Source organism: Mytilus californianus, unplaced genomic scaffold (genome assembly GCF_021869535.1).
Source record: "Mytilus californianus isolate M0D057914Y unplaced genomic scaffold, xbMytCali1.0.p SCAF_8, whole genome shotgun sequence".
Classification (NCBI taxonomy): Eukaryota; Metazoa; Mollusca; class Bivalvia; order Mytilida; family Mytilidae; genus Mytilus; species Mytilus californianus.
In genome coordinates this window covers 9626388-9649254 of record NW_026262734.1, presented here as the reverse complement: position 1 = coordinate 9649254, position 22867 = coordinate 9626388, and the positions used below count along the sequence as shown (strand labels likewise).

General features: G+C 30.7%; 1 protein-coding gene across 1 annotated transcript; it reads right to left on the bottom strand.

The window, feature by feature from the left end:
* On the bottom strand, nt 1-17393 carry LOC127710443 (pre-mRNA-processing factor 19-like). The gene is made up of 17 exons (XM_052216285.1): nt 17367-17393; nt 15803-15952; nt 14787-14863; nt 14352-14409; nt 13714-13797; nt 13297-13364; nt 12669-12746; nt 11364-11405; nt 10521-10595; nt 9473-9548; nt 8624-8733; nt 6637-6792; nt 5468-5537; nt 4944-5099; nt 4545-4645; nt 3737-3798; nt 1-3065 (listed from the first exon to the last, which is right to left on the bottom strand). The coding sequence occupies exons 1-17, from the start codon at nt 17383-17385 to the stop codon at nt 2921-2923; spliced, it is 1527 nt and encodes a 508-aa protein (XP_052072245.1). The 5' UTR covers nt 17386-17393; the 3' UTR covers nt 1-2920.
* Nucleotides 17394-22867: the final 5474 nt, after the last annotated feature.

The following is a 22867-nucleotide window of genomic DNA, read 5'->3' as shown; positions in this document are numbered from 1 at the left end:
AAGAACACCAAGTGTTTATTTGTTAAAAAGCAGTAGTAACATTTTCATTTTTATAGAAACAGACCACTTATCTATAACTGCAATTATTAACACAATCGTCAACAATCAAGTTTGAAACCACTTACACTAGGAATTACAATATAAATCATACTTGTGTTAACCTATTCTTCTTTTTTTCTTTGGCATGAGGTCAAATTTATGTATCAAGAGCTTTATAAAATGGTGATGTGACAACACTGCTCAGTTATTAAGGTACGTCTATAAGTCACCTGTAACAAGCTATTGATCCTGGATATATCTTTGTTCAGGTAAATAATTATATCATGTCCTAATCAAATTTCTTGTATGTGTTCAATTCTATTTTTCCATTATCTGAGAGCTGTTTAAAAATGTCTGCTAATCAAATTGCTCTTATGTAACAAAAGTTAATCTAACATAGAGTCAACTGATTCAAGCCTTATGCTCTGAGCAATATTGATTTTAATAATGATTTATAAAATACATCTTGATAAATAAAGCTTATTGAATTTACCAACTGCAATAAATGCTGGTTAACACTTGAATATTTATGCTGTAATATTCACATGAAAAAGTAATTTCTAGGCAAACATCCATCCATTAAAAACAACCATCACAGTACATGGGTTTATCTTGATTACAAAGCTGTCTATAACAGAATTACATATTAAAATGGATTCTTCCTTCTTTACATAGTACAACTGTTATATATCATGAAAATATTTGGTGATATTAGACATATTTCTTCTGTAGCAACTACAAGACACAAGTATACAAAATAAACATACAATAAAGTCTATCTCATCATACATATTTTTACCACTTCCATTCACACAAATGATGTTGATAACAAAGGTCAAACAAAATTAAAGATCAAATGCTCTAACGCCCATCTATGTGTATGAAAAAATTATGACCAAGTGGGACAATAATACTCTATTTCAATTTTGCCTGGCCTCATGAAGAATGAAATGATTACTACATGTAATGTATTACACCAAAAATGTTGCCATTAATGTATATATTACATGAATAAACCAAAAGGCTTGTTTACATGTGAAAAATAAAATATGACCATCTTAAACAATTTTCTGTAGGTTTTTCTGTTTTACAGATATATTTTTATGTGTACATTAAACACATTGAGAACACTTCGAGAGTTGACTATAGTCAACTCTTTTCTCAATTCAATATGAACAAAAGGAGATTAGGATGAAATATCTACAAAATAACAACCTGATATTACAATTAAACCAAATAAGACAATGAGGCTACCTTATGATCTCTTATGATAAGACAAGCATACAGACTATTCCAATAAATGATTGTGGGAGGGCAAGAAGGGACTTCCAAGCTCCCCAAACGACCAACATAATGTGGATTCAATATTATTCATTAGATACCAATTTTCATTGATTGTGTGGGTGAAGGTTTACCATGAATTTAAATGTTCAACAAAGTACAAACTTTCTATAGACTTGTATGCAGACTTTTGTAAAACTATGAAATAAAATACCCACGAAAGTGCCTTTTTTTGGCTTAATCCACGAAAATGGGTACCCACAAAAATATGTGAATCCTTAGTCTTTTCTTTGTGTAATTTTACATACATTGAATGGACATACAACTAAAGATTACCTAGGAAACAAATTTCCTTCCTACCCTCTCATATCTATTTTAATGGAGTAGTCCCGAGTGTGTAGTATTGAATGATCTTTTTATGACTTTGATTATTAAATGACACATTTATTAATCAACTATTTGTAAGTCCTCATCCATTAAAGAAGCTTGAAAGCAGAAATTCAAACTATTTTTTATGTTTTTTTTTCAATAAAAAAGCTTTACAGCAAAAATTATCATAACAATGAGGGCTTTTCAAGAATTAATTGAATTTAGGTGTCGGAAAGCACTTTAATTAAAATTTGATAGAGGGTGGTTATTTTAGACAGATAGCCTTAACAATTATATGAATAATCAATTAAAATTTTATGCATGGCGGGGTTAAAATAAAAATGCCTTCCGACCCCCATACATTTATTTCTGAAATAGCTCTTAATAAAATTCCCTAGTTCAAAAGTAAAATTTATCATTTAAGTGATCATATGAATGAGTTATTGGAACACTTGATTTGATTGTGCTTTGCTGTTTGCTCTGTTTAGGAAACTTTGTTGCAATAACCGTAGCAAATTAGTAACTTTTAGTGTAACTAAACTATGTTTCCTATAAACGGTTATAACAGCTATTACAGGACTGACTACATGAGAAAATCAAGTCATTAACCTTCAATAATAAAGGACTAAAAAATTGTTCCATCAAACTCTTAGTCTCCCCTCTGCTATCAGTGTAAAAGTGTAATATTGATTTCAAAATGTCAAATTGTCAGTAAAATATCAACAACAATAAAATTATTTCCAAAATTTTGTCTTTTGATCATGAAAAACGTTCTGTCCAAGTCTCATAAAATGCAGTGATGGTTTGACAATGTTACTGATGTCTAAACAAAATCTTTAACCAAAGACATCCCTGTGGAATGTAGGATCGCTTTGTCTTACTTCCACAACAATATGTCACCGGCTCAACAAAAATGATAAGTCACATATCATGAAATGCATCATTGCTGAAAATTACTATCAATTACTGTACAACTGTTTAAAATTTGCAAAAATATTTTACTTTTGAATGTAAAATAAACATAAGCATCTAAATGGACATACTAAATATGTCATCTATATAAAAAAAAAAGTTAAACAAAACAGTAAATTAGACTGCAGGATATTTGTTCACATTATGCAATCATGACGTTCTAGAGAACTAAGTTCAACCTCTACCTTATATAAACCAAATTATATGTGATGATGATAATAACAAACATTATGATTTCATTCAGAGATTGTTCCTGGTTTTAGCTCATCCCAAAGAATTTGACAGATCTATCCATACTGACTGAAGAAACGAATGTTGAGTTGTGACCAAATCTGACACCGGTTGCCATGGCAGTGTGATCGTTGAATACTCCTAATTCCTGCCACTGTTTACATAAATACACTCTGTAAATATACAAAAATAAAATATAAAACAGCCATAATGATTCTGAGCTTTAAAGGTTTCTGTCTTCACATTTTTTATGTTTTATTTTACTTCATATCAAACATCCATTAATTATCAGATTTTGTTGAACTTTACTGGTATTTTGAATAAACATTTTTTTTATTTAACCTTATTTTCCTTTATTCAAAGGTGCGCTTGCCCTCTTGGTCATACAAACACAATCTTATATAGTATTAAGATGTATTAATATACCTGTATGTGCATTCTTTCTTCTCTTATATTCCACAAGAGAGAAAAGATAAAAAAAAAAAAATTTATAGAATTGATTGCCTTTGGTATGTTTAAGAGGTATAAAGGTGATTCGGAGTTTCTTTCGAATTATAAACCTCATAATCATTTTCACCATCAACATTGATAAATAGACTTATCATAGATACCAGGCTTAACATTTTGTATGCCAAACACGTGTTTTGTCTATAAATGACTCATTAGTGATGCTCAAATCAAATGAGTTAAAAAGGCCAAATAGATTACATATTGGACTCGCCAAAAAATGGACCTATAATTTAATGTATTAATACATAAAAATAAACAAGAGTATTATTTTGCTTATTAACAATATTGAATGATTAACGACTATGAAGAAGTTATCCAACTATAAAGTGTTTACCTAATGTCTGATCCTGCTACAGCCAGGTAAGTTCCACTTTGATCAAAACATAACGACCTCACCTGTAAAATAATGTAAAGATAAGTATCTACCGTAATATGAGTGACTAACTTCAACTAATACATAAACTTTATAACTTCTACCACCTAGGGGTTTTCATGGTCACCTCAAGTGATGGGGGTCACAGGTTCAAACCAAAGACTTGGAAATTTGTTTTTGCTGCTTCCCTGCTTAGCATTTTTGCTGTCATCACTAAGACAAAATTTCTATTTGAAGTGGTAAGGATGGGGTATGCAGATATAGGAGGGTGTGGAGGGTATACAGATATACAGGAACATTTAGCAGATTTAACACATTTTTTTGAGATCTCATTGTATTGTTCATATGAGGAATCAATATCATTTTTTTCTCTCCAAATTATTTATTACCATAAAGTGCACTTTTAAAATTCAATCAGATGCTAAAGTGCCCTTTTCCAAACTTTGTTCACATGCTTTGGTGTCCTTTTTTCAATTTCAGTTCACATGCTGGAGTGCCATATTAGCAACCTGTCGTTTTCCTGACTGCAACACCAATACAGTTCTTTCATTTTCTATTAATGTAATGTCTGTTTAACATTTAAATACAACTAATCTATTTGAGTGTATAAGAAATGAGCTGTCAAATTGACAGCAAACCAGGTTTACTGTATTTGGAAGGTAACCATTTTGAACTTGAGAGGGCAGCTAGTAACAAAATACTTTAAGTGCTTGTACACACAGCTATTACAGATCTTAATAAATGTTTTATCCATTTTGGAATAACCTACTTCATATTTATCATCCAATGTTAATGTCTTGAAATTCTTCAGTTTTCTTAAATCCCACAGTTTGACAACAGAATCTTCAGCAGATGTGGCCAAATAGTAACCTGTGGAAAAAAATTACTTGTTAAGAACTAAGAATTTTATAAACCATTTCAATTATTATTGAGTTAGTTTGTATGATAATATTACAACGCTTTAAGAATTATCACTTGAAAACTTTAAGATGTGAACATAATGTCAGAAAACATAAATATCTCAGTACATATTCCATTTGTATTGACTGTGAAATTTCTGCAACTACATATCCTTTAAAAACATTTAATTTTGCTTCATGCTGGATAAAAAAAAAGTTTTCCATAAACACAATACTAAATAAGAAAAAAGACAGAATTGAAAACTTACCATTTTCAGAGAATGCTATACTTGTAATTGGACCTTGATGGCCAGGGAAGTTAGCCACATTAGCTCGTTCTTTTAAATCCCAAATTTTGATCATTGAGTCCTCTGTTCCAGTTCCAAAAATCAAACCATCAGGATGGAACTGTGCACATGTCAAAGCTATCAATAAAAGTATTCAAGTAAATATAAATCAAAACGATTTAAAATAATGCAGAAACTGAGCAGATGTCAAAGCTACAGAAGTAATATAAAGCAAAACAATATAAAATAATGCAGAACAATTGGAAAAAATCCAATAAAAAAATCAATCTTATAATCAGCATACAAATGGACAAAGTAAACTACAATTAAACTTGACAACATTGTATATCAGAACAAAACTGTGCATACAATTTCACAAATGGCTATCATGGTGAAATGAAATCAATATTTTTAACAATAATTTAACCTCCAAACTAAAGCTAAAAGCTGCAGAATTATTATATTTTCTTACAATGTACTTAAACTTCTAAATAAGGATAACATACCATGCTGAGATTGTGGATCATTCACCTTTGTCAACACTCTACCAGTTCTCAAATCAGAAAATGCCCAGTGCTGAAATTATTATATAAATATTACTCAATAAATATACAAACAACTAAACTACAACTGTGAGAGAACTCACAATAGAATGCTTCTGCCCCACAATTGGATTAGTTTATTGAAGTAAAATAAGATTATCTCCCCTTTAATATGGTCCACAGGGATTATTTTCCTCTAAGCACATCCTTGTGTTGTGTTCTACAACTCTGTTAAGTTTCATCAATACCTATTTGGCCAATTAGGAGGAAGTGCGCTTTTAAGACACATAGACAGACAGATGGACCAACATCCAGAATGATTCCTATATATTCTCTACCCCTAAAAAGATATTATCAGCGGGATATGTAGACCTAATTTAAGTTCACAGATACTTTCAAATCATTTAACAGACAAGTTTTTAGAAATTAATTTATGAAAAGTTTGTTTTCCAATTCTTTCTCAAATAATTACTTCAAAAATTGAAGATGATTGTATAAAGAGTGAAGATAGATTGTAGGATGTTTAAAAATAAAGCCTTTTTTATTTTTGCCACTACCAGGACAAATAAACATAATTTGATTTGTGTGTTGTTTTTGTTGTTTTTATTGTTTTCATGTAACTGTGTAAAAAATGTGCTGATTATTTAGTGGTGTGATAGCCTTTCTTCAACATTTCTACAAAAATCTACTTTCAGCAGTATAAATGGTAGTAATTTTAGTATGTAGTTAACCAATGGTTCAACTTTTATTCTTTTTCTTGAATTTAGCATGTTGTAGTTTTATAATAACTAATACTCAAATGTTCATAAAGCACAATAAATGTAAATCTAAAATACAGATGCATACCCAGGCTTCAAGGGAAAATATTGTGAATATGAAACCTTGAAATAGCTAAAATTATGAAAAAAAAGAAAATTTATGTGAACACAGTTTAAATATGACAGCTATTCAAGCAAGTTACTTGATTATTGTTGTTATCATCTGAAAATTCTGGAGTGTCTAAATTTGATCATTATCCTTAAAATTGACCGAAAAAACAAGGGTGCACATACATATTTATGAGTGGGACATATAATTCAAAATGATTCAGAAATATATAAGAGCTGAAATAGCCTCCATATATATGTACTTACTGTATCTGTAGATGAACTGAGAAGATAATCTCCTGTAGCGTGTAAACTGATTCCTGTGACTGGGGCATCATGGGCTCTGATAATCTGAGCACATTGAGCTGTCTGTACTCCCCATACTCTGATTGTACAATCTGGTGAGGCTGTAAATACTAACTCCTACAAAATATTAACAAATTAAAGGTTATTAAGGGCGAGGTAAAAAGTAGTGACCATCAATTTAAAATAATAAATAGTTCATCTAACATCTGAATATAATGTTCTTTACTTGTCTGGTTTTGTTTCTTTTGTGCAATGAAATAACCTATACACAAACTCACTGAGTATGTCTATTGAAAGGAATCTTTAATTAGAAATAAGAAGATGTGGTATGAGTGCCAATGAGACAACTCTCCATCCAAGTCACAATGTTTAATAGGTCAAAGTAAGGCCTTCAACACAGAGCCTTGGCTCACACCGAACAGCAAGCTATAAAGGGCCCCAAAATGACTAGTGTAAAACAATTCAAACAGGAAAACCAACGGTCTAATCTATATAAAAAACGAGAAACACTTATGCACCACATCAACAAACAACAACCACTGAACAACAGGCTCCTGACTTAGGACAGGTGCATATAAATGCAGCAGGTTAAGTCTACTCTCAACAATGTGTGTTTTTCCTGTTACTGTAGACTTACAAAGCACATAATTTCATAAAACCAATTTTCATATGCTGCCTTTGAATAATGAAGTCCTAGGTTTTCAGTCATAAAACTATACTCAGTACTCCGAAAAACAAAATTTGTGCTGGAAACACCAAATCCAGTATTTTAAATGGTCTATTGCCGAATCTGATTATCAATGGTACTAAAGTTTTATGACTGTAAGCCCTGAACTCATTATATACTGCTATAAAATTCATGCAGATATTTTTGTTTCCTTGAAAGTCTATATAAAGACAATTAGATACAGTAGCAAAATAAATATCACACTATTTTTTTCTAGTTCTCATTACAAAGGGGTGATAAAGAGTTATATACCGTTAAAAGGCTTGTATAGTCCGCCTTTTTATTCTCCAAAATTGAACCTGCCAGACAGGGGTGCAGACTATAGAGTACAAAAAGCAAGAAATAAGAGAAAAAATTCGATTTCGCTAGGTAGTTTGTTTACCTTCTGCCATGTTTGTTATTGATATTGTAGAGGGCGCTCTTATCATTTTCAAAACTAATAATTTTACCTAATCAATATTAATAAGTTATTTTTATTCAATATCATATTAATACTGATAAATTTAAAAATTAAATGCTTCATTACAAATTTCTCATTTCTTTTCACTGCATTGCTTAAAATAAACTGGAGTCTGCTTGAATGAAACAGAACTAAAAGTATAAAAGTCTACCGTAAACCAGCTTACGATGTATAAACTACAAAATGTAATCGGTTATTATTTGTTCGGTTTTGGTGTTTCATACCAACAGTTATGTGTTGTATTAGCTTAAGACCCTTCAAACATTAATGTAATAGATATATTAAACATTTTTTTACACAATGATAGAACTGTTTTACTTTCAAAGTCCTATTATAGTGATATCTATTAAGAACGGATTTCGACTCTCACAGTTTTAATTTTCTTTTACACGTGCTATTCAAACTTCCGGTTTAAACATACACAAGTTTCTAAATTGTTTTTTTTGTGTGATTTTGACTTATTTTAACAATTGTGAAGTGTTCTAGAATCATTTACAAGCAGTTACAACTTCTGTTTGATGATGGAAAACAGGTTTTTCCATGAAAATACCGCAAACTACCACACACGATTTGAAATGACCGGAGTTTCATTAGACATTTTCTAACAGTTACAAAAAGTTTTTTTACCTGAAATATCGTGGGGAGAAGGGGATGTGGACAATGTACCAGTGCGAACTATACAAGCTCGATTATGGTATATCCCAAACCCTTTTCCTGAAACTGTGATAGTAAATATATAAGAATGATTTTTCTGCACCTACCTCATCAGGGTGATATATAACACTGGTGACCTTTTTAGAATGACCTTTCAATATGGCCATGACTTGTTCTGTATCTTTGTTAAACACTACTGCATTCTTATCATTACCACCTAAAATTATATATTTAAACAAACTAAAATTTTTAAGCCCTACATCCTTTTCCTCTACAAAAGACTCACCAGTGGTCTTGAATCAAAAAGTTAAAAAGGCCAAATAAAATATGAAGTTGAAGTAATCACAGTGCTGTATATCAAGAACAATAGTGTTATTAATCTGCAAAAAACTGAAATCAACATAAACACGTATCCAAAATAATATCTGATTGTATCAAAATATGTATTTAATAATCTGGTCTCCTGATTTTATATTGATTCATTTTTTAGACAAATGTACATAAATTAACATAATATGTATTATAAAGAAAACATGATTTTAAGGCAAGTAAATGAAAGCTTTTATTGCATATGTGAAAATCTTTTGTTAAATGTCAGTATTTTTATCTAACTTCTACAAATAAATCTAAAAAAATACCATGAGACATCAATTTTGTTGTCCTTAAAGAAAAAAATTAGTAAGGGGTTCTGCAGTACCCTGTGTCTCGTCTGTGATTGCTGCTGTCAGTGTTGAAGAGTAATGTTGACTTAAAAAGTGAGCCCAATTATCAGTTAAATACAGAATTTAAAAAAAATATCAAACTAAGTCCATTTATCAGTAAAATACGGAAAAATGAAAATAAATATTTTCATGATTTTGCTCCGACAGAATCTACGATCGCTATGTCTCACTTTCGTGAAATAAACAAAAATGTGGTGATATGATGAGAGATACAAATAAAATGGCAGTCCTTACCAGTAACAATCTTTGCTGTATCTTTAAGACAAATGTCTAATGATAATATTCCTGGAACACTGGCACTGTGTAAACCCTATAATTATAATTATTTCATTACTTTTTTCATAAAGTTTGTGTATATTTTAACTAAATTTCATTCTTTCAGGATTAAACTTCTACTTACGAATTATCAATATGATCTATCAATGTTTTGTATTCTTGTATAGAATGAAAAGTTAACCTTTCTAAAAAGAAGTCTCACAACTAACTTACAGCACTAAGGTTTGTATCACATTACAGTCACTTGATTTTCATTGTTTTTGTAACAATGACTTGCATCCCAATTTTTAGATCTAAATTGAACTTGTTAAATAATGCTCTGGTAGATGGTCAATAGTCCTCCGTTTCACATTTTTTCTTTCATTGACTTATTGCAATGAGTTCAACAGTAGAGACAAAAATTCCCTTGATTTTTCAATCATTATCTAAGGGGTTGCATTGAAACATGCATGGGACCTAGGAAGGCAATTTGAAAAATGGCACTTTTACTATGAAGTTTCGTAAAATATTATGTCCTAGAATGGTAAGTTTATATGCACTACTATTTTTTCAAAGGTCAAAACATAGGGCTGTGTGGCATATTTTCGATATTTATATGCCTCAAACTTCTAACAGTTTAAACTTATACTAAAATTCTGTACTACCCCACCCTTCACTTTGGGTCTTCCTCAGAACTCAATTTGGCAACTATCCATGTGTTAACATTCTCAAATGGTGTCTCTACGAGATAAAGCATAAAGATCATATCTGGGAACAAGTAGGTAAACAAAACAAAATATCTATAAATATTAAATGTCTTCCCAAAAGAGGCGTGGTTTTTGAAACAGCTGTATTTACAAAGGGCTATAGGTAGTTTCTCTATTTTCAAAGTGCCTTCCCTGATTATCTTTTATATTTTAATGGAACAGCCATAAAGAAATACTAATGGATAAAATTTTATGAATGTATCCATTTACTGTCTGAAGTTGTATAACTATGATTATATAAAACATGTACATATACATACTGTATGTGATGCTAGTTGTCTGTACTGTTTTATATCTTCTACTGTAGCTAATCCTTCTGGTACTGTTTTACCTCTCTGTAAAAAGAACATTTAACAATATCCTTTTGTTTCTTAGTTCTAATTTCTTTGTAAATTGTTATGGAGCAAGCAAGTGCTTTGTTTTATACATACTTACAAATATTTCTTAATTTTCTAAACAAGCTCTGGATGTATTTTTCAATCACTGAATTATATAGCATACTTGAAAATACTGTAATATTTAGATAATGATTTACAGTGGAGAATTAAAAGTGTTGAGGTTTCATGGTTGTACTTGAGGCTCATTTCCAGATGTGTAACTTCAGTTGACAAAGAATAAATTGTTTTCAATATACTAGGAATCTCTAACAACAAATCTCTCTCCTGTTTAACTGCCTCATTTTTTAGAAGACGGACTACTAATAGACTACTTTCGATTTATGTCCTTCACCGGAAAAGTTCGTCAATTATGCGTGTCTTTGTAAAGTCATTTACCAGATAGAGGGGATCGCCTGTATCCCTGCACTATCAAAGTTCATCAAGCCTCTTCGTGATCGTCATTATGCAGGATGAACTAGAAATATTGTTTGTTCCGTAGGTACTTAATTACAATTCCCTAATGACAGCAGTGCTGATTATCAATAATAAGAATTTAATTTGCAGAATAATTCGTGCAATACAGCATTATATTTTTCAACCACTCGCTCAACATGGGAAGGAAGTGACGATGCCCCTAAACGCACGAATGATGTTCACTAAAACCAAAGTTTTTGACGAAAATGCAACAAACTCGAAAGTTGTCTATTGAGTGTTATCATCATTTACCTTCTTTCTTTCAGCTGTCAGTAAAGTGGCTTTGTCTTGTAACTGAAAAAAAATACATTTTTCGTTACAATTTTATACATTTGGTACATAAACCTAACAATGAAAATCATAATTATCAAAGATTTCCTGATAAACGTTAAGTATATACTACAGGCCTGGAAATAAAGGTTACTCATAAGATGTTTTGTTTACCAGATTGAATCACAGTGAAAAATGTATTGAACTCCTGTCATTCCATTGTACGGGTTATTCCAGTTAAATGGATGTGGGAGGGTACAAAAGGAAGTATTATTTTTTAACCTGGGTCATGTATGTTTGTAACATGAAACTGAATTATCTTTAGACAGACAAGGTGGTAAACTATATGCAAAAAACAACTTTATTTGTACAATTTCTCTTTTCTCTCTCATTTTATTTTTATTCTTTTAATCATGTTAATGAGCTTCAATTTCTAGTCACTTTTTATTTTTTGCAGTTGCACCCAACAACAGTGGGCTGTCAAAACCTGTCCTCCCAAATATGAATATTTGTTTATTGCATTTAAAACCTTTAAGGGGCATTAGCTGTTAGATATAAAAAAAATTAAATATGATTTTTTTGTTCAATCATTAATGAAAGTGAAATAGCAAAATAATAATTGGCTTTTAGCAGCCAGTTTAGTTCAATTTTGTCAAAATAAGCTGAGAAACATCGCTAATGAATTATTCACTTGCATTGAATCAGTATTCATGTGACCTTCAATTTAGCCCATTAGCTAGAGATTGGTTATGCATGTATTAGCTGTCTTCAGCCATTAAAAGGAAAAGAATGTCAACATTGAAAGTGTAACAAAGGTGAACCATTTCGTTGACTAATTCGATCCACAAAAAAATCATTCTTCAACAGGTAAAAACGATGATTAACTTATTCTTTTAACCTATAACATGAAATCAAACAGACCTAGAAAAGTCCAATTGCATGAGGTCGCTATCTATTTATATGACCATCAAATTTTCGGAGGTCATCTCGATGGTGAAAAAGATGGCGTCTAGACTAAAATTCACATGAAATGCTGATATATATTATCAAGTCTATGCATTGTTAATGGTTTATTTCAGACTTATTGTCATTTGGATATACGTTTTAGTTAGTTATAAATCAAATATGAGAATTTTAGTTATATCAGTGAACATGAATTTGACAGCTAATGCCCCTTTAATCACTTTTTCAAGGAATATTTTTTTGTCTGCAAGCTTAATGATAAAAGAAAGAAATATGCCATGTCCAACCTAAAGAGGGTAGTAAACATAACAGAATAATAAATACCTTCTGTAAAACTTCATCACTCATGCCTGCTTCCTCCATAGGCTCTGCTGCTTCTGGTCCAGCTTCGGCACCAATAGACTGAAAAATAGCAACTAACGTCTAAATTTGAAAAATATCGACAACTTTGAAAGAAGTTCTGTTGTCTCTATCTAATACAATAGCTAAATCGTATCTATTTCATATTTATTAAATAAATTCATCAGTGCATTACAATTTATTATTTTTTTATGACAGCTGTTGAAGGAATATTGCACAAATGGAACAGCTTGACTCATATAGTTCTACCTGAGGTTAGTAATTACTTTAAAAAGATAAAAAAAAAAAAAAGAATAATTTACAAGAAAACAGGTATATACTTGTGTATGTAATAATATTGATTTTTAATTATTACCTACAATTCTAAAGACAGATTTTCATAAATGCTCATTTAAGTACAAGGTCCATATTCTTGCTTCCCATATATTAATTTTTAGGGAAAACTACTGCTTTTAGATATCTTTTATAAATTGTATTTATATGTTTTTTTAACATACATTAAGAAAAAAAAAATAAAAAGCAAATTAATGCTTTTAAAATATCAAGAACAGATTCCAATTTGTTGAATTTCTCTCTCTCTATATATACATACAGGTTGGGGTGCTGGTGCTGCATAACTTCCAGGGGTAATGCCTGCCTGGGGTTTCAGTGTGGCCAAAGCTGAAAATACAATTATTTAGTTTAAAGATCTTGTAGGGATCTAAATTAGAGGTATAAAAAATAAGATGTGGTATGATTGCCAATGAGACACCTCTCCACAAGAGGTAGTATAGTTGTCAGTAGTCTAACAAATTACTAATTACCTATCACTTTTCTAATGGTCTTTATTTTGCTATAGCAGTTAATTTAATTCCACATCGATCGTCAAGTTAGCTGCCTTTGTAATTAAAAATAAACCATCTAAATTAGAAATATTTCATGCAACTACATATAAACATTTTTTATCAATACTTTTAAATATAATTTCAACCATTAAATCTTTTCTTAATATAAACTTGCACCAATTTACCTTCTCTGGCAGCTGTTACTTCCTTGGTTAGACGAGCAATCACACGACATGCAGCATCGTGTTGATACAAAGCATGAGATAATTCTGAAATCAAAATATTCAAAGAAATTAAATGTCTTAAATCTTGTTTTTTCTTTCAATTATTAAATTAAGGAGCTGTGTTATGATTGCCACTGAGACAACTACCCAACAGAGACCAAAGGACGAGGATGTAATTAAACAACTACAGGTCTATAGCCTTTTACAATGAGCAAAACCATTCTGCATAATAAGCAATAAAAGGCCCCAACATGACAAAATGTGAAACAATTCGAAAGACTCTAAAATATATACAAATAAAATCTTGATTCTCATTTTCTATCGTAATGCTTTAAATTTAGACATGGTCTGAACTTGTATTGTTCGTGCAGATCTAGATCTGTGAATTAATTTTTCTGAACACATTTTCACTCCCTGATGTGTAAATTATAAGCAGTGGAACAAGTTTAAACTCTACTTTTTGCATGCTGCAGAGTATATAATTTTTAAAGAGGATCCTGTAATTGAAATTGTAATTTAATATTGGAAAGTTGGAAAATTGTGGTTTTAAATCAAGATTTTGCCATAAACCTTTAATTTGAGATAACCAAGATATATACCTTGTCGTGCAGTCTGTAGCTGCTGTCTGAGTGTAAAACTATGTAACATTTGAGCATCCTACAATAAAATTACAAATAATTATATAATAATAATAATATTCTGTAGATATTCCATTTGTACAATGAATTATCTCCATACATTCCCTATTAAAAATAAAAGACATTACTTTTCATTCAAAAATAAATATTTAACAGGCTTTATATCTCAAAACCATTCAAACAGACCTATTATTAATTCCCTTTAAACTGGTGTATTGTAAATAGCCTCGTGATTTTTTTTTAAATCTAGACATTGCTATTTTGAATATCTGCAGCAAAATGTCCTTAAATTCACTACAAAGCTTCAGAAAGTTATTAAAGCCATATACATGTATAACCAGACTAAATATCTGAATGTGCGATAATATATGCAATTTAAACAGATAAACTTCATACCCATTCATCTTGTAAAACCTTCAATATGGCTGGGATACTAGTGGCAGAAGCAGGTCTTGGTTTTACTAGAGGGTTGGCTAAAAGTAACAAAATACACATGCAATCTATTTAACTTTTATTAACATTATAATCACAAAAACTTACACTTTATTATAAACTTATAAACATGATACATGTACATTGTAAATATGATTATTCTATGTAATTGACAATACTGTTAATTTTTAAAGAGAACCTAAAACTTCCAATGTAATTTACTCATTTATGAAATACAATTCTACAGAGGTCAGCAAATAAACATTCTTTGTGAGGCAAAAAAAAAAATATATGTCTGTTTAAGGTTACATCATCAAAAAAATAGGGTAGGTAGGTCGGCAATTCCATTTCATTTTGTCTTTTGCAACATGATTTTGAGTCGTATGGTCCATCTTGCTGTTGTCTGAGTTCACCTATATGTTAAATGATTAGATTATTTCCGTTGGTTATTGGTAGGGGAAAATGGCAGCAAAGTGTTTATTTCATCCCACAAGTAGTGATTTTCCTTTAAACAGCAGTGATATTCACGATTGTGAACATTGGGATGTATCAGGCAATTGCTTAAATTAATTGGCAACTCTAACTTTGCTTTTGACACGAGTTCAGTTAATTTTTCACTTCATGACGAAGTGGACACTTATTCCCTTGACTAATACAAATGACTTGCATGAAATTTTCTAAATATTACATGTAAACTGTCACTGCTGTACATGTATGAAGTTTTCAAGTGTTAATATTTTAAGAATTAAGAACTGCTTGTCCTTGGAAGCTGTTGACTTCTGTTCAAAGGGTTTGTGCACCTTAATAGTTATGTTTTAACTATATTATGTTTTTTGGGGCTTTTAATAATCTTTTCCCGCCATGTGTTACATGTATGTCTTTTTTTATGCCCTCATTTTTGTACCAAAGTAATGAGTACACACATGAATCTTGTAAGTGTATTTTCCTAACTAAATGTGCTACTTAATTACAAAATGTACCTTTAATTTCTATTAGGGTTTCTACAGCTACAGATTCTCCATTCATTGGATCAACCCCATTCTCTTTTATATATTTCTCTATCAGTCGTTTCTCATAGACATGTCCTGATACAGGGGAGATAACTGGTTGTTCAGGAACTTCATTACTGACTAAAAGAAAATTTTTACTTACATTAACATTAAGCAAACAAGTTGATCAGGATTCTCAATGATATATACTAATCTATTTTAAAACGTAATGCTATTCTACCGGTGTTTTTTGTTTGTTTGGGTCTACAAAAATTCTACTACATGTTTGTTTGGGTCTACAAAAATTCTACTACATGTACATGTAGGTCAGAAAAAACTTTTTCACATGGATTTCAGTAAGAGTTATGAATATTTTGCAGCTTGGCATTTGATCATTACTTGTAACATTGAATATATTTCCTTTTGATTACAAGAAATTGAATTGGTTGGAAGAAGAGAGTTGAAAATCTAGATGAAAAATTACAGGTTAAAAACATTGTCATAAAATCAAATGAAATCTATTCACTTCTAAAGTGAGCTAGGTGAAAAACAGGAATTTTAATGTCTGTTTGACAGGTCTACCTTTGGTTAAAGGAATGTTTATAACAACTTGACCTGTTTTGAGGCATATTATTGAGGCACAGAAAATTTCCACAAGTTAATGTATTAAAGCACTCAAATAAAGTTTACTACATGTAGGCTTAACCCATTTTCTAACATGTTTTGCATTTATTTTGTTTTAACATATATTTTTTCAATTACCAATATAATTATATACTTAGAAATTATTTATCGCATTCCTGCCATGCCTTCAAACTTTTCTAGATCCACATGTTTTCTGTACACCAGTAAATTTTCCAGTGTCTCAATATTGAGTAAATTTTGGGGTGTAACACATGACCATAGTTTATATGGTAAATATACACACTGACACATCAAGATCTTTTTTCTTTAATCAGTTTATATATTTTTCCATGAATCCAGAAATCATGGTAGATTACTTAATTATCAATTGTTTATCAATAAAGACTAAAGTATCAGAGGTGAATGACATTGTTTTCTTTTAAGACATGCCTATAAGAACGAAAATGTAAACCTTTATTTTCAATGCAAAAGATTACATTTTCGTTCTTATCAGCATGGCATTATGAAACAATATCATTCAATAATGACAATATTTCAATTGTCATGTTTATTTATGCAGCCGAACTAGAAAAACTAAAGCAATACACTATTTTGTATTCAAGTTGACATTTGTTGTTCAACAAATTCCTTAGAGCCCTAATAATTGCTGTTATCACATCAGCAAAATGCTCAAACAGCTCATAAACGATTTGAATTATTTTTGTATATTATCCTTCAATTCTCATGCCTGTTTAGCCGGCATGGCATGCATGTTGTTGTAACGTGTGTATTTTGAAAAGAAATGAAATTAAACTTCATTGTCGACATTAATTGGGATTGAGTTAACTTGTACGGGTTACTGAAATGCAGTGGACGGAAAAGGGATTAGAAATATATGAGAAAACATTAGATTTTTCTTTTTCTTTCTTACTTGCACAGCAAAGCGCCATTTTGAATCTGTCACGTGATGAAATTATAAAATCAGATCTATAGTCGGAAATTATTTCGGATAATTTTGGTCAGTCAGGTGTGTCCTTAATACTAAGCAACCGTAAAGGTAGTTTCTTAATGTGAAAAATACATAAATCTGACTTAAATTCAAATACACACATACAAATTTTAATTCCTTGATTTAGAATCTTTTTGTTCTAATTTCTGATAATCTAGAGATATATCATCTTACCCTCTAAGCACAGGGACTCGGTTACTGAGCGGCAGATTAAGAAAATAATAATCAATGCCAAAGAAATTAGAATTACATTTCAATTACATTGATTTTCAAATGTAATTAATAACATCACAATTACATTGATTTTTCAAATGTAATTAAGTACATTACAATTACATTGCCAATGTAATTTTAAAATTACATTTCAATTACTTTTATCCAAAGACATGTAAAGGTCATATCATAAAGAATAAAATCATAAAAATGACAACAGGCTAGAATAGAATGAAACTTATATATATATATATACGTGCACTTTTTAACAGTGAAAACATTTGAACAAGATTTGTTTAAAAAAAATAGTTTTTAAATTTCTTACGTCATTGTTACATTTTTTTTAAAATGTCCTGTACCAAGTCAGGAATATGGCAGCTGTTATCAAATAGTTCGTTTCTATGTGTGTTGGCGTTTGTTTTTGTAGTATTTCGGTGTTCCTGTTGTTCATTTGTTTTCCTCTCATAGTTGATGTGTTTCCCTCGGTTTTGGTTTGTAACCCGGATTTAATTGTTTTCTCTCAGTCGATTTATGACTTTTGAACACCGGTATACTACTGGTGCCTTTATTTACATTTAATCACCATTAGATTTTCAATGCTGATTATTTGATTGCGTTTCTTATTTTTTATAGGAAAACAATTTATAAAGATGTATATATATACATATAGATCCAGATTTATATATTCTTAAAAAAAAATTCTGAAAATTTCAAGTTTCTACTCAAAATGTTGTTTTGAATTTTAAAGGTTTTCTATGTACCTCATGTTAAATTTGAAGTAACTTTAAAGCTTCCATTTATTACAGAAGAGTAATGGTAGCATTTTCCAGACTTGTCTTTTGACTTTTTTAAATTCAAATACACCCATACAAATTTTAATTCCTTGATTTAGAATCTTTTTTGTTCTAGTTTCTGATAATCTAGAGATATATCATCTTATCCTCTAAGCACAGGGACTCGGTTAGCAGATTAAAAAAAATAGTAATCAATGTTTTTTATTTTTTTATTTTTTTTTGGTATTTCCTGTTTATTTGGATTTTTTTGTTTTTTGTTTTTTTTTTGTTATACAAATAGACAGGAAATACTAAAAAAAAATAGGAAAAAAACATTGATTATATTTTTTTTTAATCTGCTAATCTAGTCCCTGTGCCTCTAAGGTATCAGATCCATGTAGAACGGTATACATGGTTTATGTCAGATCCGAAAAAATATTCAAAGAAGTATTCTCATTCTGCCTTACTTATGAAGAAGTGAAATGATTTATTCCCCAAAATACAACGCAATGATTGAACAACAAAAGTATTATTACTGACCAGTACGACCGTTAGCAATATGTCTGAGTATTAAGCCCAAAAGATTTACTTGAAGGACAATTCCTATGTTTACAATTGTTACATTAGTAGATAATGGCGTGTTAACGTAAAAAGCTCCGTATAAAATGGGACTATTATTGTTAGTATAACCAGGTTTAGTCCCAGGTATAAAATACAATTTTTTTGATAAATTCCTGTCATACTTCCACAATAAATAAGGTATGAGTGATCTAATTAAGAGGAGAGTTTACATAGTAGACAGGGTATAGAAAACAAAACTGTCAACGGAGACAAACTAACTTTCAAAGGAACGTCATAGACTGTCTAATACCTACATAACAAAGAAATAGTTAATATTTTACAATATTTGGAACCAATTAACGGTTGAAAGTTCACTAGTCAGAAGAACCGAAACATGTATAATGGATGCAGATATAAAACAAAATCTAAAAGATTTCTGGAGTAATTTAGGAAAGCAATTTATAGATGGCTTTCTTTCGATGTTCAGTAGCAGCTTTCCTTTTATTTCAAACGTTGTTAAACGCGTTAAGTATACAATTTTTGACAGAAGAAGTAGATATATGAACTTACTACAATTTTCTAGTATTTATTATTTCAGTATAGTACCTATATGTAAAACACCGCCTCGGTTGTCTCTTGAGAGCGTGCTTGCCTCGAGTGCGGGAAGGTCGTTGGTTCAATCCCCGGCCGGGTCAAACCAGACTTGAAAGTTGGTATTTGCTGCTGCTTAAGCACGCGGAATTGAGAAGTAAGAGCAAAGACTAGTCTGCTCGGAGTCAGAATAATGTATCTGGGTAGGGTGACATGTATTCCTGTGGACTGTTACTTTGTGAACTAGCACGTCAAAAATCTGGCTCAGCATGTTACTTTTGAAATGTTAAATGCAATTATAAATCAGATTCATATTTTGAAGAAAGCATCCAATTATTTTTTTTAATCAGCTTTCCGAGTTCTCTCTGTGCTAAGATTTGCAACTAGGAGTAAGTGAGTCGCTGATGACTTTACGACAATTTACTCCGTTAATTTTAGAAAGTGAGCGATATTCTAGATCCCGTTTTAAAAAGAATTTGGATAAACTCCAAGTATTGAACAATGATAAGGTTTCCTGTAACAACTGATCATATCTCGAATTTTCAGTCTCAAAAAACTTAGTGTGTTGGTACAACCATGATCAATGTCTGAAGTAGTACTTAGATGCATAAATATAGTTGAAAAATATATTTCTGGTAGATTTTGTTGTAAGTGTTTGATAAGTAATTCATAGTATTGAGATACGTTTTCAAACATTGCAGTCATTGAATATACTAGGCAAGTTGATAAAACCAAGTCCCTTTCTAAGATTTTAAGTTAAAACAAATGAGTTTACAATATTACAATTTGATGAGATGAATTTTAATGTGAACAATGAACGAAACTGAATCTACGAAGTGATCGAATTACTCTGGAGATATTTAGAAGATCTTTATAGAGCCTCTATAGAGGCGTATTGAAAGGGGGCAGGAGGCCCTAGCCCCCGTTTTGGAGTTACATTTATGGTTACTGCATAGAGTTTTTTATAGTTCCACTATTAACCTAGCCTAGTTTGGGGACCCCCCCTTTTTTTCAAAATCATGGATCCGTTTAAAATGATTTTAAATACGTATACCAGGTCCATAATATAAATAGACGAGGTTTAAGATAGTTTTGCAAGTCCCTTGATGTTATCACTTTGGCGAGGGATATACACTTTAAGCGTTTTTCTAATCCGGGAAAGTCCCCGTAATTTTCGAAACATTCCAAACTGTCATTTTTTATCCATTTTCCTTGTGAACAATTTCTAAGTGAACTTGCATTATACTTTCATTATAAGTTTTCTTTAATTCAAGTCTGTAGAAATTGACGAAAATAATTTCCCGAAATATCTGCTTGAGCAAAATTACATTCATTTCTCATCACCAGAAATTATCTATTTTTTGTTTTCTTTGTCACGATGTACTATGACGAATATGTGACAGGGATATTATTCCCACAAACAATCATTACATCTGTTGATTTGACATGTTTTCGTCGATTTCCCCGTTTCTTAATAATTGTATGATGTCATTGGGATTGTCTTATATGTATTTTTATTCATAAGTTTTTGCTTTTACTTCTTTCAAAAATGACTTTCCTTAAAAATCGACAGCAGCATTCTGTCTTCATTTCTGTATTTTGTAAATTTTGATTACATTTTTCTATATTCTTTCTTGTTTGTTTTCTCATTAGATACTATTTATTGCTATAAAATTGAATGATAAATTATCTATTTTATTATCAAGACTATATAAGGATTCAATTGGAAATAAGCTTTTTTGCTTTCATGGGTCATCCTTGGGTTAAGGCATTAGACGTATCTATAGTCACAACCATTACTATATCTATAGGTTGTATTAAGCTAAGTTTCTTAATCTTATTATGTACTTGTATATATTGGCTTTACCTGACTAACACAATTATTATTATTATTATTATTATTATTATTATTATTATTATTATTATTATTTTCCACCATTTTCTCTATTCTGTAAACCGTCACCCAGATGCGCTTAATTACAAATATTTACCATTTCGTTTATTTTGACATGTTTATTTCTATTTCCGATTTGATTCTCTGGTGGCTCGCTCTTAAACTTCTTAATGTTATCCTAAATAGAAAAGGTTGTTTAATTCTGTTATGATATGACACTTTTTGTTTTCTTCTATCTTTCTTTCTGTGATTGTTAATTATTTCCTATTTTTAATTAGTCGTTGCAATTTATTAATTTCTATACTATAACATTGTTCATTTCTTGAAGTTTCCTCCCATATGTGTCATTAGCATTCAATTTTTATTTATATATACTACGTATCATATTTAATGGTCAAACTAGAAATTTGACCACGACGATGATACAGTCATTATACGTGGTCTATGTAGATCATAGAAAAACATAAGTTATGTGTTGTACAAGTACCTTTTTCCTAATGTCGTAACTACAATCCCGTCCCCTTTTCCAGAATGTGACCTACCGAATTAGACTAATTACCGAGTTTGTATTAACATGAGCAACACGACGAGTGCTTCATGTGCCACATGTGGAGCAGGATCTGCTTTCCCTTCCGGAGCACCTGAGATCGCCCCCATTTTTTTGGTGGGGTTCGTGTTGCTCAGTCTTTAGTTTTCTATGTTGTGTTTTGTGTACTATTGTTTGTCTGTTGGTCTTTTATTTTTCAGCCATGGCGTTGACAGTTTATGTTCGACTTATGAGTTTGAATGTCCCTTTGGTATCTTTCGCCTCTCTTTTAAAAAATTCTCTGATTCGCATCACATTGATCATTTCTTTACCTGTATGTAAGCAGTCTTTCCAGAAAAACCGTTGTCAAATCATATCTTTTAAAATATCTCGTATTTGTTTAACTCTAATGAAATCTTAAAACATTTTTTCTCTACAACCGCATTCCAGTTACTGGATATAAAACGGAAATGGATTTGTGTTACTATTGTAATGTAGTAAATCAAGTCTATATGAAAGCTAATTAAACAAAAGGTGCGGGTTCCATTATAAAAAAAATCAATCCAAGCAATATTAAAATTATTTTTTAGCTTATGTAACTTCTAAACATGTAAATCAAATGAACGTATCGACAAACGATGTGCTCTGTTATATAGATACAATGGATAAGCGTGGATTCTTGAAAAAGAAACCATGAGCCCGGAGGGCGAATGGTTTGTTTTTCATGAATCTACGCTTATCCATTGTATCTATAACTTAAACTATTGTGTTAATTTCTTTTCAAAATTAAAGCCTTTTCTTAATTAGAAGGTATTGTAAGTGAGTTTAAATAACCATGTTATCGTGTCCAACGATGCATTGATAA

Bases quoted from the DNA above. Each gene is read 5' to 3' on its own strand.
- LOC127710443 (XM_052216285.1), bottom strand. The intron at 10,596-11,363 runs GTAAATGATGAT...TTCTTTTTACAG, and splicing joins TGACAGCTGAAAGAAAGAAG to AGAGGTAAAACAGTACCAGA. The intron at 5,100-5,467 runs GTATGTTATCCT...TTTTATTGATAG, and splicing joins TGATCCACAATCTCAGCATG to CTTTGACATGTGCACAGTTC.